Source organism: Mus caroli, chromosome 11 (assembly GCF_900094665.2).
Source record: "Mus caroli chromosome 11, CAROLI_EIJ_v1.1, whole genome shotgun sequence".
Classification (NCBI taxonomy): Eukaryota; Metazoa; Chordata; class Mammalia; order Rodentia; family Muridae; genus Mus; species Mus caroli.
In genome coordinates this window covers 106,892,406-106,908,957 of record NC_034580.1, presented here as the reverse complement: position 1 = coordinate 106,908,957, position 16,552 = coordinate 106,892,406, and the positions used below count along the sequence as shown (strand labels likewise).

At 42.4% G+C, this 16,552-nt stretch overlaps 1 protein-coding gene across 3 annotated transcripts in view; it reads right to left on the bottom strand.

The window, feature by feature from the left end:
- Window positions 1–11,522: 11,522 nt before the first annotated feature.
- Window positions 11,523–16,552, bottom strand: part of Kcnj16 (potassium voltage-gated channel subfamily J member 16) — a 59,709-nt gene continuing 54,679 nt past the window's right edge. For 2 of the 3 annotated variants that reach the window (XM_029483631.1, XM_021178273.2), the window contains exon 2: window positions 11,523–15,061. In XM_029483631.1, coding sequence (XP_029339491.1) covers window positions 13,694–14,953 — 1,260 coding nt within the window. In that variant the 5' untranslated portion in view covers window positions 14,954–15,061 and the 3' untranslated portion in view covers window positions 11,523–13,693. Of the gene's footprint in view, window positions 15,062–15,535; window positions 15,629–16,552 lie in introns of those variants that run through there. The other variant, XM_029483632.1, reaches the window with a different exon arrangement.

Genomic DNA, 16,552 nt, shown 5'->3' with positions numbered 1-16,552 from the left:
ACTCACAATCTTCTGGGTTTCTCCAAGGGCTTGGATCACTTCTCCAGCCCTGTCCTTTGTAGCACACAACTTTTCCTCTAGGCTCCAGATGCCTGTACTCCACTGCTGCTGCTGTTCTTAGTGGTCATTCATAGTCCTGGCATCTCCAAAACACTGCATGACCCCTTCAGTCCTGGTCCATCAATTGAAACTGAGGCTGCATTTTCACCAATGGCCTTCCATGGCCTCTCACAGTGCCGAGCCTCAGCTGCTCTTCATGACCCCTTCATGCCTTCAAAACCAGTACCACCTGGGTAACTCTTATACATTACTAAGTCCTGCTGCAGCACAAGGTACAACCTTGGCTATGTCTGGAACACAGCCTCTTTGTGATTTCGGGAAAACACTTCCCAGAAGATGTCACCTCAAAGATTCTGGTCTCTTCTTAATCACAGCTAATTTCTTAGCTGCAGCTAACCAGCATCAATAGTCCCAGTAATGCAAAGTTTTTGCTTTAGTAGTTCTGGTATCTTGTTAATCACAGCTGATTCTTCAGCCCCAGCTAACCAGAACCACAGAATCTTCACAATCAAAGTAGCAATGGCCCTGATAAGAGTTTTTAATCTTCCCTCTGAAATTTCACAAGCCAGGCCTCCATCTTCTTCACTGTTCTCAGCATTATCTTCCAAGCTTCTATACAACATCCCACAGAGCTCTTAACACCGAATGGATATTCTAGCCCAAAGTTCCAAAGTCCTTCCACAGTCCTCCCCAAAACATGGTCAGGTTGTCACAGGAATATCCCACTTCTGGTACCAACTTCTATTAGTCAGGGTTCTCTAGAGTCACAGAACTTCTGGGTAGTCTCTATATAGTAAAGGAGTTTATTGATGACTTACCATCTGCAGTCCAACTCGGAACAATGGTCAGTAGCAGCTGTGAATGGAAGTCCAAGGATCTAGCAGTTTCTCAGTCCCATGTGGCAAGCAGGCGAAAGAGCGAGAGACAGACTCTCTTCTTCCAATGACTGTATATGGTCTCCAGCAGAAGGTGTAGCCCACACCTTTAATCCCAGATGACCTTGAACTTGGAGATCTCCTTGTCTTAATCTTCTGGAATCCATAGCCACTCTGCCTCAAGATCTCCATACCAAATCCAGGTCAGAAACTTCTATCTCCCAACTTCCAGATTAGGGTCACTGGTGAGCATTCCAATTCTGGACTGTAGTTCATTCCAAATATAGTCAAGTTGACAACCAGGAATAGCCACTATAGTACCTAATAGCTTTACTTTCAAATGTCTATGAAATACAGTATTGTTACTGATATATTTTGGAGTAACCGGGAATGTTGATTTATTGAGCACACACACAAGTTTCTCTCTGTCTCTGTCACTCTCTGACTCACTGTCTCTGTCTCTGTCTCTGTCTATCTCTGTCTCTCTGTCTCTATGTCTGTCTCTCTCTGTCTCTGTCTCTCTTTCGTGAGTGTGTGTGTTGTGTGTGTGTGTGTAGGTGTGTGTGTAGACATCTTAAAATACTTCTCCTCATAATCTATGTTAAAATCTGGACATTTATTCCCTCCAAACCACACTCAAATTTAATTGCCTTCATAACAGTATTACAGGTAAACCTTTACAAGGTAATTATATACAGGAACTTGACCTGCATGCATGCTGGTATTATGGAAGTGGTTAACTATGCAGGGTAACTTTGGCCTCTCTCTCTCTCTCTCTCTCTCTCTCTCTCTCCTTTTTTCACTCTTCTACTACAAGGTGATACAACAAAGAAGACCCTTGCCAGATGTGCGGTCCTCAGTGTTACTTCCTACTTACCAGAACCATTCATTATAAATTTTCTAGCCACAACCTGGGGAGGTGGCTCAGTCCATGAAGTACTTGCCACACAAGCATAAGAGCTGAGTTTGATCTCCAGAACCAATCTACCAAAGAAATGGTGGCATGTGTTTATAATCCCAGTGCTATAGAGGTAGAAACAGGTGGATCCTTGAGCTTCGCTGCCCAGCCAGCCTACCTTACTTGCAGAGAATAGGGACAAAAAAAGACCATGATCCCCAAAACAGGATAGGACCTTGGGGACAGAGTACTGAAGTTGGCTACAGTACTGGTCAGTAGAATGAAATTGTTCTCTATTCATTATGAATTCCACATTTCATTTCTCATCCTCTGCAGTGAGTATGGCTCAGGTGAGCTGCTGACCTTTGGAGATCAACTGGACTCCGCAGGCAGTGAAATTCTTCCTGATTCAGTGAGAACACTGTATTTGAGTTGTGATGAGCAGTTTGGGATCATAAACTTGCGTTTCCCAGGACCTCTCCAAATAATTGGACAGTTTGAAAGTCACCAAATGGAATATAAAATAGTTGAACAAGCATTGGTTCTAATGTAATGTTCAATGCTATTTCATGCAGGCATGCTGTCCTGTATGAGGTTTGGCACTCCCTCAGTTTGGCACTATTTGCTAGGCTTATGTATCTTTGTAGAGAAGAATTTCAAAGCACCGTTTCTACTACACAGTGATGCTGAGAGGAAACATAAAACAGAAAGCCCAAAGTGATTTCGGTACCACTGATCATAAACCACTTACCTGTGGGTGGTAACATCTCCTGGATTTTCTACAATTGGTTGCATCTCGGTTCATTCTTAAAATTGTTTGTGTTAGTTTTGTTTTGATTTGTTTCTGATCATTGTTAAAACTTACTGAAACACTAAAAAATATGGAGAGTGTTCTACTGGCACTACCATTCGTTGCTTGTATTTGCTGAGCACCCATTACAGACTGAAATACTGCGTTAGTCCTCTGAAATATTTTCTAAATGAGTCTTACAGCAATTATGAAGACGCTGGGATTGGTTTTCTTATTCCACAGTTGAGGAAATTTGCATACAGAAAGGTTTTCCTGAAGGCTTTTATTCAAAATATAAAAATAATATCATTCAGACTTAGGTAAGTGGTGATTAATTCCACATTCTTAGTTATAGCTTCATACAGCAGCTGTAAACACAAATGAAGAACCACAGATCAGGAACATTAGTTATTCTGATCCAGATTGTACCATTGATAAGTATACAATTGTGGCCATCTCTTATCTAGATGACTCAGGTGTTCTTAACAATTGTGTGTATGTGTGTACATATACACACACATATATAGTATATACATATAATATAGTGTATATATAAATATATAGTGTTATATATTATACTACATATTATATACTATTATATATGACATATATAATAGTATAATATTTGTCTGTGTTGCCCATTATGATAACTACTATCTCCTTGCCTTTGGTGATTCAGTGTTGTCACCTGGTCCCAATTTTAAGCCCACTGCATTTAATTCATCTAACTGAGCAGCAGTATCTTCATCCCTAAGGTCTGGCACAAGGGCATGTGTAACAGCAAAGCTCTTCAAATGTGCCTGTGCCCCTCAGCATTTTGCATCTTAGAGGATTAGTGCAGAGCATGTCTTCTGTGATTTCCCATTGTGGAGGATTAGGTTTCATATGGCATAGCCACACCAGCATCGCAATATTTCTGACTCTTAAAATCCCTTCAGCAACACTATGTCAAAGGATATTAGGCACCTCCATGTTCTTTTCAGTAGGTCATCTTTTGACAAATGTTTCAGCCAACCATTCAATCGTTTCCCTTTTCTCACTCAAAACCCTGGGTTCAGACTTTAAGTACCAAAGCCAAGCAAAATATGACCCTAAAAGAAAGTCCCTGCAACCTATTATAGATTATGTAAAGGTCGTACCCTTGCAGGAGATTATCAGTAACACGAAATAAACGTAAAGTAAAATAAAGAAAATTATGTCCCCAGATGTTTGTATCACCATGTCTTTCATTTAATAGTTAGCCTATACAGGTGTTGGTGTATCAGTCTTAGGCCAGGTCAGAGCCACTTGTCAAAGGGTGTGATTCATCCCAGGTCATCAATCACTGGGTATCAGGTGTGATTCATCCCAAGTCATCAATCACTGGGAATCTCTCCTCTTCTGGTCTTTGCATCTGCAAAAGAAGAGTTCCTTATCTGTAATACAAGAGGCATCTGATAGACTGTGTTGACAGCATAACCACCTTGAGCTGTGAATTAGCAGCTAGAAGAGTTGAGCAATTCCATAAACTCAGCCTGAGGGCAGCCTTCTCTTCGACAGGCAAACTAAAGTCAGAAAAAAATGGCAACCAGAAGTATAGCAAATAATTGATCTCCATCATGTGCGTCTAATTAACCTGCATCACGTTCACTCATTGTGAGGCTTATATGTAATGAAGTCTTTTATGGGGAAATGTGAAGACTTCTGATAATTTTTTTTTCTAAAGAAAACTTCACAGTAAATCCTTCTTGAGTTGGGGCTCTTTCTGTATCAAGTTCAAGTTTCTTAGATAGTGTTTAAGGATATTTTATAGGCCCCTAGGGTCAACATGGCAGTAGAGACAAAATCATTCCATTGGGTTTTCACTCATTGGGATTACAGAAAAGCTCAGGTTCACGATTTTCTCTGCAGCCTGGGAAGTTTTCAGAGTGATCAACCTTATAGACTTAGGTTGGAAACCTCTGTTTGCCTGTTTTATCTTTACCTCCCCCTTTTTTGATGCGCATGTAGGTATATTCCTATAGCTGTGTATTCATACATGTGCAGGTGCACATGGATTCCAGAGGACAAACTTTGAGTTGGAAAAGTTCAAAAGGTATTGGCTATATTGTTTCTGGAGACAGAATCTCTCATTCTCTTGTGGCTTGTGACCAGAGTTCCAGAGACCAGCCTATCTCGGTATGCTGAGCACTAGAATTACAGATGCCCCATATCATGCTCACAAATTTTTAGTTGGGTTCTGAGAGCCTATTTTGTGTCCTCATGCTTGCAAGACATTATGGTTTGCATATGCTCGGCCCAGGCCCAGGGAGTGGCACTATTAGAAGGTTTAGCCCTGGTGGAGTAGGTGTGTCACTGTGGGTATGGGCTTTAAGACACTCATCCTAGCTTGCTGGAAGCTAGTATTCTGCTAGCAGCCTTCAGATGATGATGTAGAACTCTCAGCCATGCCTGCCTGGATGCTGCCATGTTCCTGTCTTGATAATGGACTGAACATCTGAACCTGTAAGCCAGCCCCAATTAAATGTTGTCCTTATAAGAGTTGCCTTGGTCATGGTGTCTGTTCACAGCAGTAAAACCCTAAGACAGAAGTTGGTGTCAGAGGTACTGTTGTGATAGGCCTGACTATGCTTTTGTTTGGCAGAATATGTATTGTGGGACTTTGGATTTGGAAAGCAATAGAATACTTTAAGTAGGGCTTAAAGTGCCATCCTAGTAGGAACATGGAAGAATTTGTTGGTGACGGTGACTTGAATTGTGGAAGCCTGGCTCTTAAGGTTTCAGAGGAGAAGAATTTTAATATGGAGCCAAGAGACTGTTTTTGAGATATTTTGGTAAAGAGTGTGGCTGCTTTTTGCCCTTATCTGAAGAGTCTACCTAAAGCTATGGTAAAGAGATTTATATTAATTGCATTGACAATGGAAGTCTCAGAAACACCCAACATAGATTTTGTTCTCTGGTTAAGTCTCATGAAGAACACTTGGAACAAATGTAGCAAGGTTAGAGAGAAAAAATATAAAATATATCATTTAAATATTAAATGGGCACCATGAAGTAGAATGGAGCTGAATCCTATGTTCTAGGAGCTAGTAGATTAAGGGAGTAGGATTTGGAGGCAAGATCCTACCCAGCTAAATTTAGATCCAGGCATGGTGGTACAATGCACAGAGATAAAGCCAAATAGATCTCTGAATCTACTTGTCCAAGGCCAGCCGGGGACAGAGAAAGTTCTAGGTGAAGAAAAAAGACTTAAGTCCAAGTGTGGTAGTACACACCTTTAATCCAATCATTGATAAAGGTAAACAAGGGAGGGGGGCTATGTTCCAGCCCCAGTAAGCAGCAGAACTCAGCAGTTTGGGCCATTTGGATCTGTCTTTAGAGTTAAGAACAGAAGGGACTACTGGGACAATTGATGTTGGTTATCTGGAGCTAAGAAATTAGAGGTGGTTAAGAAGAGACCAGCATCACTGAGGGAAAAATCATACGGAAAGTGTTTTCTGAGAGCACAAAGAGGCTGTGTTCCAGAGATAATCAAAGTTGTACCTCATGCTGCAGCTAAACTTGGCAATGTGTAAGAGTCACCCAGGTGGTACTGGTTTTGAAGGCATGAAGGGGTCATGAAGAGCAGCTGAGACTTTGTACTGTGAGAAGCCATGGAAGGCCATTGATGAAGGCACAGCCTCAGTTGCAGTTGATGGCCCAGGACTGAAGGGGTCAAGCAAAGGAGATGAGTCTTGGTACCATGAAGAAAGCCTATGAGAGGCTATTGATGAAGCCTAGAGGAAGACCCCAGTGTATTGGAGATGCCAGTACCATGGAGTGATCACCAAGAACAGCAGTAGAGTGGATCAACCTGAGCTTAGAGTGCTACAGAGGGCAGAGCTGGAGAAGTGACACTATTAGAAGGTGTGGCCTTGTTGGAGTAGGTGTGTCACTGTGGTTGTGGGCTTTAAAACCCTCATTCTAACTACCTAGAAGCCAGTATTCTGTTGGCAGCCTTCAGATGAAGATGTGGAACTCTCAGCCTCTCAGCTCTGTCTGCACCATGCCTGCACTATGCCTGCCGGAATGTTACCATGTTCCCACCTTGATGATAATGGACTGAACCTCTGAACCTGTAAACTAGCACCAATTAAATGTTGTCCTTGTAAGAGTTGCCTTGGTCATGGTGTCTGTTCACAGCAGTAAAACCCTAATGCTTGCCTAAGACACAAGGCAAGCATTTTACCACTGTGCAATCTCCCCACAGCTACCTGCCTTTTCTTGAGACAACAGGCACTCTCCAGGTATGACACTTCTTTGAAGTACTATTTTAAAGATTTATTTGGTTTTATTCTATGTATCTTGCCTGCATTTTTATGTGCATACCATGTGCATGCTTAGTTGCCCAGGTACAGGGCAGAAAAGGGTGTTTGATACTCCTGAAACTACAACTGCAGACTGTTAAATATCACCACATGTGTTGCAGGAAATATTTAAAAAGAAACAGCAAGTTCCCATGCTACTCCAGCCACCAGCAGGCCACATAGCACCAACAGGGTGTTCTCATCTCAACAGACTCTCTGGCCCAGAGCTCCACCCCATTTACTAAGTTCCCTTGACTGGTCTTTGCCAGGCCAGCCCATGCAATGACCTCCCACTTGTCGGTTAGCTGTCACAATAACCAGTAACCCAGTAAAATAAACTCTTGAAACTTATAACTAATCAGTCATATTTATATACCAATAAATTCTCAGTTCACAAGACGCACTCATAATAATTTCAGAGCCAGTTGATAATGATACAAGCTGCCCACCTAGGTTAGACAAGTTATCCCAATTATTCTATCCTTTATGATATTTATACCTACCTGTGGCTACTTAAAGCCACGAGAAATCTAGATCATCTTCCTCTTGCACCATCTTCCTTCTCCTCCTGTATCTTCCATCTCTGTCTCTGTCACTTTTCACACTGCCTCCATTTTCTTTCTCCAGTCACAGGGTTCTTGTATTAACATTTAAAGTGATTGGACAGGGAAAATTCTGCTACACCATGTGGATGATGGAAATTGAACTCAGATCCTCCGTAAATGCTGAATCACATTGACAGCACCAACTTTACAATATTTATATAAATTTAGAGTAGGATTGAAAAAATTAAAAAGTCAGAAACATTTTATTTATATTCTTTTTTATTTGATATTCTCTGTTGTCCATGTTACATGTTCCTCCACCAGAAAACCTGCTGAACTTAAAGGGTATTTTCTTTCTTTATTTTCTTTAATATGGTTATTTTATTTATTTACATTTCAATGTTGTCCTCCTTCCGAGGCTACCCTTTGCAACCCCCCCATCCCATCTCCTGTCCCCTTTGCCTCTATGAGGGTGCTCCTCCACCCACTCCCCCACTCCCCCCTCACCACTCTAGCATTTCCTTATGCTGGGGCATGAAACCCCCACAGAACCAAGGGCCTCCCCTCCCATTGATGCCAGACAAGGCCATCCTCTGCTACATGTGTAGCTGGAGCCATGGATCCTTCCATGTATACTCTTTGGTTGGTGCTTTAGTCCCCAGGATCTCTGGGGTGGGGGTGAGGGGGGGGGAAGGTACTATTAGTTGATATTGTTCTTATATGGGGTTAAAATTTTCCTTCAGCTCCTTCACTCCTTCCCTTAGCTCTTCCATTGGGGTCCCTGGGCTCAGTCCAATCGTTGACTGTGAGTATCTGCATCTGTATCAGTCAGGCTCTGGCAGAGCCTCTCAGGGGACCAGGTTCCTGTCAGCAAGCACTTCTTGGCATCAGCAATAGTTTTGGGGTTTGGTGTCTGCAGATGAGATAAATCCTTAGATGGGGTGGTCTCTGGATGGCCATCCTTCAGGCTCTGCTCCATATTTTGTCCCTGCCTTTCCTTTAGGCAGGAATAACTCTGGGTTAAAATTTTTGAGATGGGTGGGTGGTCCCATCCCTCAACTGAGGACTGTGCCTATCTACTAGAGATGGTCTTTATGAGTTCTATCTCCCCTTTGTTAGGTATTTTGGCTAATTTCATCCCCGTTGGGACCTGGGAAACTGTTGCTTCCCTAACGTCTGGGACATTCTATTGGCTACCCCCCCCCCCAGTTCCACACCCCCTGGTACATATTTCTATTCATTTTTCTGAACCTCTGTCCTTCTCTCCTGAGTCTACCCATACCTGATCTATTCCCCATTTACTTTCAAATTCATACCTAATTATTTTAGAGGTTTGGTACTCAGTCTCTGGACACTGCATGGAGAACCTTTAACTACAGTCCTGAGCCTTCCCAAGGAAAGGTGGTACAGGATGGCAGGACAGAAGAAGAATCAGCTCAGCACCCATGAGACCTCAGAACCCAAGCACAGAGTCCTGAAGGCAGAATCGCATTAAAACATTTCAGTGATGCAAGAACAGTGGAAGAAACACTGGAAAGGAAGTTGCTATGGCAGCGCTGACAGGTGTTCCATCTCCAGGATTGTATCTTTTCAAGAAAAGGCCCTGCTGGGGACCTTGCTTGCTTTCTGTCTATCCAGCTATCTAAACCAAGTCCAAACATTAGTTTCCATTTCTCAGTATCCAGAAGCCTCTTGGCAGGAGATGTGCTGAAGTAGTTCCCTGCCGCTTGGTCTGTTCAAGTGCTCTGTGTGAGCCCTGCTTGTGCTTTGTGCATGTGGATGGAGGCGTTTCCTCTGGATGTGAATTAAGTGGCTCACTGAGAAGTGGGAGTGAGAGAAAGGAAGACTCACTAGCTTCAGAGTGGAGATAGGGCTAAAGGGTGATGGGTACTCTGGGTGTGTAGCCATGGCTTCACCAAGTCCTCAGGTCACAGAATGGTGTCACAGCTTCAGCAGGCCTGCCTGTTAAGGAGAAGTGTCTGCCCCATGATGTAAATACAGGTAGATGTTAGAACCTGCTGTGTTCCTGTGTATCCTGTGGCCAACTCTGATATAAGAAATTAATTTTAGAGTATATCAAACGTATTTATGTGTATTTCATAGTATTCTAAACATATTTTGCTTGCAAGTCTTGTTTGTGTACCATGTGCTTACCTGATGTGTGTGGAGGTCAGAAGAGGGCACTGAGTCCCTAGCACTGAATGGCAGACAGTTGTGAGCTGTTAGTTGGTGAATAGAATCCAACTCAGGTCCTCTGGAAGAGCAACCATTGCTCTTAATCATTGAAACAATTCTTCTGCCCCTATTTTTTCTTCTCTACCAAAGATTTTCATGTGGCTCAGACTGGCAAAGAACAGGCTAAATACAGTTGAGTATGATCTTAAATTTCTAATCTTCATGATGCTACCTCCCAAATGCTGGGGTGTCAGGTATGCCCCACCATGCCCTGTTTAGTTTCTTTGTTGGAGATAGTAGAGATGTTTTAGTGCATTCTGGGTAAGCACGTACTCTGTCCACTGAACTACATACTCGGTGCCCCACCCCCCAAAGTAGAAATGTTCAGAATTCAGATTCCTTAAAATACCTTTAAGGTTTCTTTGAATATCCTAAGTTTAAGACATTTAATCTTGCTAAGGTCTACTGAGAATTTAACCAGGATTGAGGGGGGCATTTTATTTTGTTTTGCTGTTATCACTACAGGGCTTGTCAGGCTTGTATTTATTTCAGGTAATTAGCTCCATCAAAAGTCCCACAATGACACAGAACTTATGTGATTGGGTTGTGGGAAAGACAGAACATCAAGGCAGCCTCCTATCCACCCCTCCCCACCCTCCCATAGGAGGTCTGGTGAATCCTGTTGTAAAGATCACTCAGCCACCAGTGTCTCAAAGGGATTTCCAGGTCAAAGACAATTCCTTTGTGTTTGTTTTACAATAATGATGGCATTTCCTCAACTCCCAAGAAAATATGTCATTTCCACAGTGACCAGATACAGCAAATGTCATGTACAAGTGCAAACTGGATTGAAGCTGTTCATCTTTTTCTTTTCCTTTCTAGCCTGCCTGTTTTCAAAGTCATTCCCTTGAGACATGATTTGCCCTGTGATGGTTAGACAGTATTTATTTTCACTCTTGCATAAAGCTAGATCCAGCTGAATAGTTACTACTGATAGCTGACAGCTACTGGAGTAGAGAGAGTCCGTTTTTGTTTTTTTTGTTTTTTTTGGTTTTTTTTATTTTCATGTCTCTGGTGGGTGGTCCCTATTCCAGTGGTAAATGGGCTCAATGGGTTAAAAAAGACAAGAGAGCATGAAGTCTGGAGGGAGTATGTTGGAGGGATCTGGAACAGAGGGGGAAATCGATAAATGAATGTGACCGAAGCACACGTATATCGTATGCACGTATGAATTTCTTTCAGACTACACAGACATTTGCACGTGGAGGTTATGGTCCCTCTGTCCCTCCATTCTGTCTCCAGGAGATGTGTTTCACTTATGACATGGCTGCAGAGCCAACAGCCGTCAAGTCTGAAGTTCATGAGGGAAAGGGAGTGGCAAGGGAGACTGAAGAGACGCATGCCTGCTAAATCTGCCTCTATAAAAGTGCTTTTGTGAAAGTCACACCGAGAGACTTGCACTGATAACAACATGACCCAGAATGGAGCTATTTAATACCATCCGTGACCCCGCGCTCCCTTCCCACCAGAGCAAAGAGAAACCGAGGAGCACTGTTGCATGATCTCACCTGAGCACACTGCTGCCCCAATTAGGGATTTGTTTGTGAGGGGAAAAAAAATCCAGAGAAGAGGACATTTGTTAAATACCCACCTTACCATTTCATCATGGAGACTAAGTATATTTTGCACAAAGCCAGTCTGTGCTGTTCATAGAAGTGACTGTCTCTTTAGGTGTAGCTGCTCCACACACTGGTAAGAGCCCCATAACAGTGTCTCATGAATTATAGGAGGCACCATCTTCAGTTTTGGGAAGCAGAATCGACATTTACAGGGAGCAGAGGGATGTACACAGCATTTGCACCAGTCTAAGATCTTTATTAAGTAAGTCATCAGGCATGTCGAAGCATGCTATAAATCTGCACAGAAGATGAGAGATGCATGGGACCACACGTTCCACTCTGTGTATGAACACACAGTGCACCAGAATCTGTTTAATCAGAGACCAGTGATCCCTGACGCCCCCCCCCCCTTCATTTTGATCTTGTCATAGGAGGACAGTGCCTGGTGCACTGGATTGTACCTGCCTTGAAGGAAAACAAATTCAAACTGGTAGAGAAAGCATGGTTAGAGATGTTTTCCAGCCTTGGAAAGGGTAATATTCTAATTTAGACAAGTAATTCCTGGTAAAAAATTTGAATTTTCTCTGTGTGTCTGTCTCACCTGCCTCACCCCACCCTGTGTGTGTGTGTGTGTGTGCATGCCAGATGTGTGGGTGTATAAATACATGGCTCTATGGTTTAACTAATGTAATCTCCATTCCCAAGTATTGCAGGTTAAACATGATTTAGGTTTCAGATATTGAGAAGTCCAGGACAGTTTTTAACATGCCCCTTGAACAGATCTCTTATTTATATGACAGCAGGAACGAAAGACTTATCTACACATGTGCATTAGAAAAGTTACTCTGTATTCTGTATTGATCCTGGGTAACAAGGGAGAGGTAAAGAAAGAAAGGGAGTGGGAGAAAAAAATGACAGAAAAAAGAAGAAAAAGAGGCCCCTTTAGAATATCTATTTATTTGACTTAGCTTGGTAATCTTGAATTGTGTGATTCAGTTCAGTGTGCTTATGGGATTAAATTTAAGTAAGTGTGTGTGTGTGTGTGTGTGTGTGTGTGTGTATGTGTGTGTGTGTGTGTGTGTGTGTGTGAGAGAGAGAGAGAGAGAGAGAGAGAGAGAGAGAGAGAATAAGAGGAAGAGAGAGAAAGAAGGCACCAAAAGAATCAAAATGTGTATGTGCTTAAATTCAATACCAGCCATATAATGTACTCCTTCCTAGCTCAGCAACAGTGGGGAAAATTGCACCAATGATGCCAAGCCATGGCTAATAATTCTTCAGTTTATAAAGCTTACGGTGTCTGTGGCTGGGTTCTGGCTAAAAAGGAATCAGGAATTAACTTAATCCTTTAACATGAAGACAGAGAATAAACATTTATCTCAAGTTCTAAAATTTAAGCCGCCCTATAATATTCAGTTTATTCCTCTTATATACAATCAAATCAATATCACTGTTGACAAAAGTATTCAGACCTGCAACTCAGGTCCCCATACATACTGATCCTCTGCCTTCAGGAAAGGTTCTCTCTCTTTGAATTCTCCTCAACCCACACCGTAGCCTCTCAGGATCAGGAATCAAGAGCATCTAGCATCTATTCTCCAAAGGTCTGAGGATACATACAGCTGCTGCCCACTCCTGCATCCCACCTCGCCTCTTCACAAATGCTTGAGCACAGTGGGATTATGAGCACAGGAACCTTCTCCAGGGAGCACACAGAAAGGCCACCGCCTCCCTTCCGCTCCCCAGTGGCTTGGTTGAACCAAGGTATTTAAGAGAGAAATACTAATTTACATGATGATGTCCCTTTTCTTCTGTCACATGGTTGGTTCTGGCTTCCAGCATTCACTAATAACACTTTAGGCAATTATTGCTGACTTGATAGCATTTTCACTTTCTTAAAGCCACATCTCTGTCTGCTGATACCAAGATACTATGAGAGGCAAATATGGTAAACTCAAACTTCACTTGGTTTTACTTTCTTATCTCAATGTTTCTGAGCGGAGGCATATTTCACCTGCTGTGCTTAGGTGATACAATACGATCATAAGTTCTCATTCCATAATTAATTTATTTTTATATGCAAATATTTAGCTTATCTGCTTCTCTATATTTATCTAGTTTAACAGCCTCTTCCTCCCAACTCCTAAATATTTCACCTTCAAGAGGAGACACAAGTATATGCAATAATGAGATTAATTGTAATCAATTAAGCTTCTTAATCGCTTCCCTAATACAAGCTCTACTGCCAAAGACAAATTTTAATATTGTAAAATTGTGGAATTTTTAGATAATAATTCATCAAGTTTAACCTGCTCTGCTTTCTATTCCTGCCCCAAATCACGGAACTAACATTGTGTTAAAAATCATGCTTACAGCTTCTGGCCTTTAGATAAGGGTCGGAGAGGAGGACTACATCTGGGATTCCATGGAGATCCTATTTAAAGTCAGGAGGGCTTTCTGATAGGGCACCTCCTTACACTCATCTTGTGGGGACAGGACGGTCTCCTCTGGGTTCTCACAGCTGCTCACCACGGCAACTGCGCTAAAGGACCGCCTCCTGGTGTTGGTGTCAGAGGTGCAGGATCCTCGGGCAGGGGATGTTTTCTCCAAGTTGTTGAGTTGTTGGTCCTTCCAGTCCAGTTGTTTGGCACTGCAAAAGGGGGCGTAGACTTCCACGCTTCCTTCAAACTGCAAGCAGTTCACCTTGTAGTACTTTCTCTTCACTTCCAATACATCATGAAACCTGTGGCCCCAGAGAATTTCTCTGGGGATGTAGGAACTTCTGGACTGGTGGGATGTCCCAGTGGAATCACCAGTATAAATAAATGTCACCAGAATCTCGAAATTATCTTTGGCCACTGCCTTGCGGTCAAGGGCATACAGAGGGCTCTCATGGTCAATTTCATGGACAATTGTCACTGGAGTTACCAGGATTATCTGGTCATTGACGAGTTTGAGGTCTTTAAACGCCATCGTCATCCTCCCTTCACTGTCTTCTGAATAGCGCAGAAGTTGGGCTCTCACGGTGCCCTCTACCACATGGTTTGGTCGGAAGTCACCTATGCGCCACATGAGGCAAAGCTTCCCGTCTCTCATACCAATGAGGGCAAAATAGCTGAAGCGTATGGTCTGGGCTCTCTTCCGGGCAGTTGCCATCTTTGCCAAGGCTGCTCCAATAATGAAGGTGTTTATGATGCAGCTTAGGATGGACTGAAGGATCACTGTCAGCACAGCCACAGAGCACTCTTCGGTGACACAGCGGTAACCGTACCCTATGGTGGTTTGGGTCTCAAGGGAGAATAAAAACGCAGCCGTAAATGAATGCACGTTGTCAACACAAGGGGTGATATCTGGATCACTTAATAGGTCTCCGTGATGAAAGGCTATGAGCCAAAATATGGAGCCAAATATCAACCAGGAGAGAATGTAAGACAGAGAAAATATTACGAACATATGGCGCCACTTGGTATCCACAAGAGTGGTGAAAATATCAACCATGTAGCTCCCCCATTCTCCAAAAATGTGTTTAAAGTACACATTACAGCTGCCATCTTTGTGGAGCAAGCGCCTTCTTGCTCTTCTCTTTTCAGCGATGGCATGCTCTGGAGGATACCCTGGATATTTGGAGTCCACATTGACGATCCTGTAGCTACTTCCGTAATAGCTCATTCTTTCTTGGTCCTTTAGGGCATTCAGAGGAGTTCGATGTCAGTTAAAAGTTCCAGGTGTATTCTAACTTCTACTTTTTTTTTTTTTTTAAAGATTTTCTGTTAAAGCCTAAAAGTACAGAGCAAAAGAAAACAGACGATTAAACACCATTTTAGCTTTAGATTCCAATTTCCATCTTAGCAGTCTGACAAATTGGGAGCAATTTTCTGCTATCTAAAGCAGCAAAGACTTCATTTGAACCATGGAGACATTCAGTATTGATTCAACGTTTTGGTAGAGAAAGCAACTCAGTTATTAAAAGGAACGAAATATCCAATTAGAGAAAATAAGACTTTTCTGTTTGCATAGTGTTTGAGTAAACACTGTGATTACTCCAAATGGTGCCTCACAGCCCTGTCTCAACAGGTAGAGAGAATAGTAGGTTTAAATTGGTATATATATATATATATATATATATATATATATATATATATATATATATTTTGCATGAGAAAACAAAGCAATCTATAATATACAGGGATGAAGCAGGATTTAGTTACCAGATTTCCAATTACTAAATCCAAAACAGTAAATAGTTTCTACCTTTGGCATCAAATGGGGTGGTTACCCTGGTTTCTGGAGTAGGCAGCCCCTCACTGCAGCTTCTTCTTTGTCCCACTTGGGTTTTCTTCTTGTCTATTTCCCAAAACAGAAGAGAACTAATACTGACATTGACTTCAGATTAAACTCCTTTTCACCTAACTCCGCCCTTAACCTTGATTGGAAACAAACGGCTTTCTTAACCCCAGAGGAGTTCAAACCACTCCCAGGTAGGCTCTAGGGTAGGTATAAAGTTGCCTCTGCTTTTTTTCTCCCAGCCTCAGTCCACCCTACCAGCTTTTTGGTTTTTGACACTAACAGCTCTTCTCTTTACCCTGAATAGAAACAGAAAGGTAGCCAAAGTTGCCAAGCTTGCATCACTCTTAAAGGGAGCATACTGAACATCAATAGACCACCCCTCCCCACCCCTGCCCCCTTAGTTCTGAGTGTTTTTTTTTTTTTTTAATGCACAAGCAACCTTCCCTAGACAGAACTAGTTGGCAAGCAGAGCCATACACGTCTTATGTCAGGGCAGCCATGTCTAAGGATATTCAAATCTGAAAGTAGACATCAAAAATGTGATTGTTAAAATAGTCCTCAGCTTTTTCTGGGTAGCAAAATCAACACATTTAATGGTTCCGTTGTTATTGGACTCTGTCGTTGGCATGATGCACCTGTGCCTAACTGACTCGAGGGGTACAGGCAGAAACAGGTCATGATATCTCAACCTCAGTCGCATGGGAACAAATATTATAAAAAAGACTACTCTCTGCAATTCATTAGGGAATTGATCACTTCGGATCAGCTGCCTTCCCCACTGCAGAAGAGAAGAAAGAGTTAACATCTGCCCAGCCAGAAAGAATCATTTTCTCTCTCTCCAGGGATCAGAGCCACTCTACAAAGAACTCTTTGTCTAGGGGACCACTCACAAGGATGGACTGTGCTTATGGCCAAAAGCCCTGTAAAGTATTCTCTCTCTCTCTCTCTCTCTCTCTCTCTCTCTCTCTCTCTCTCTCTCTC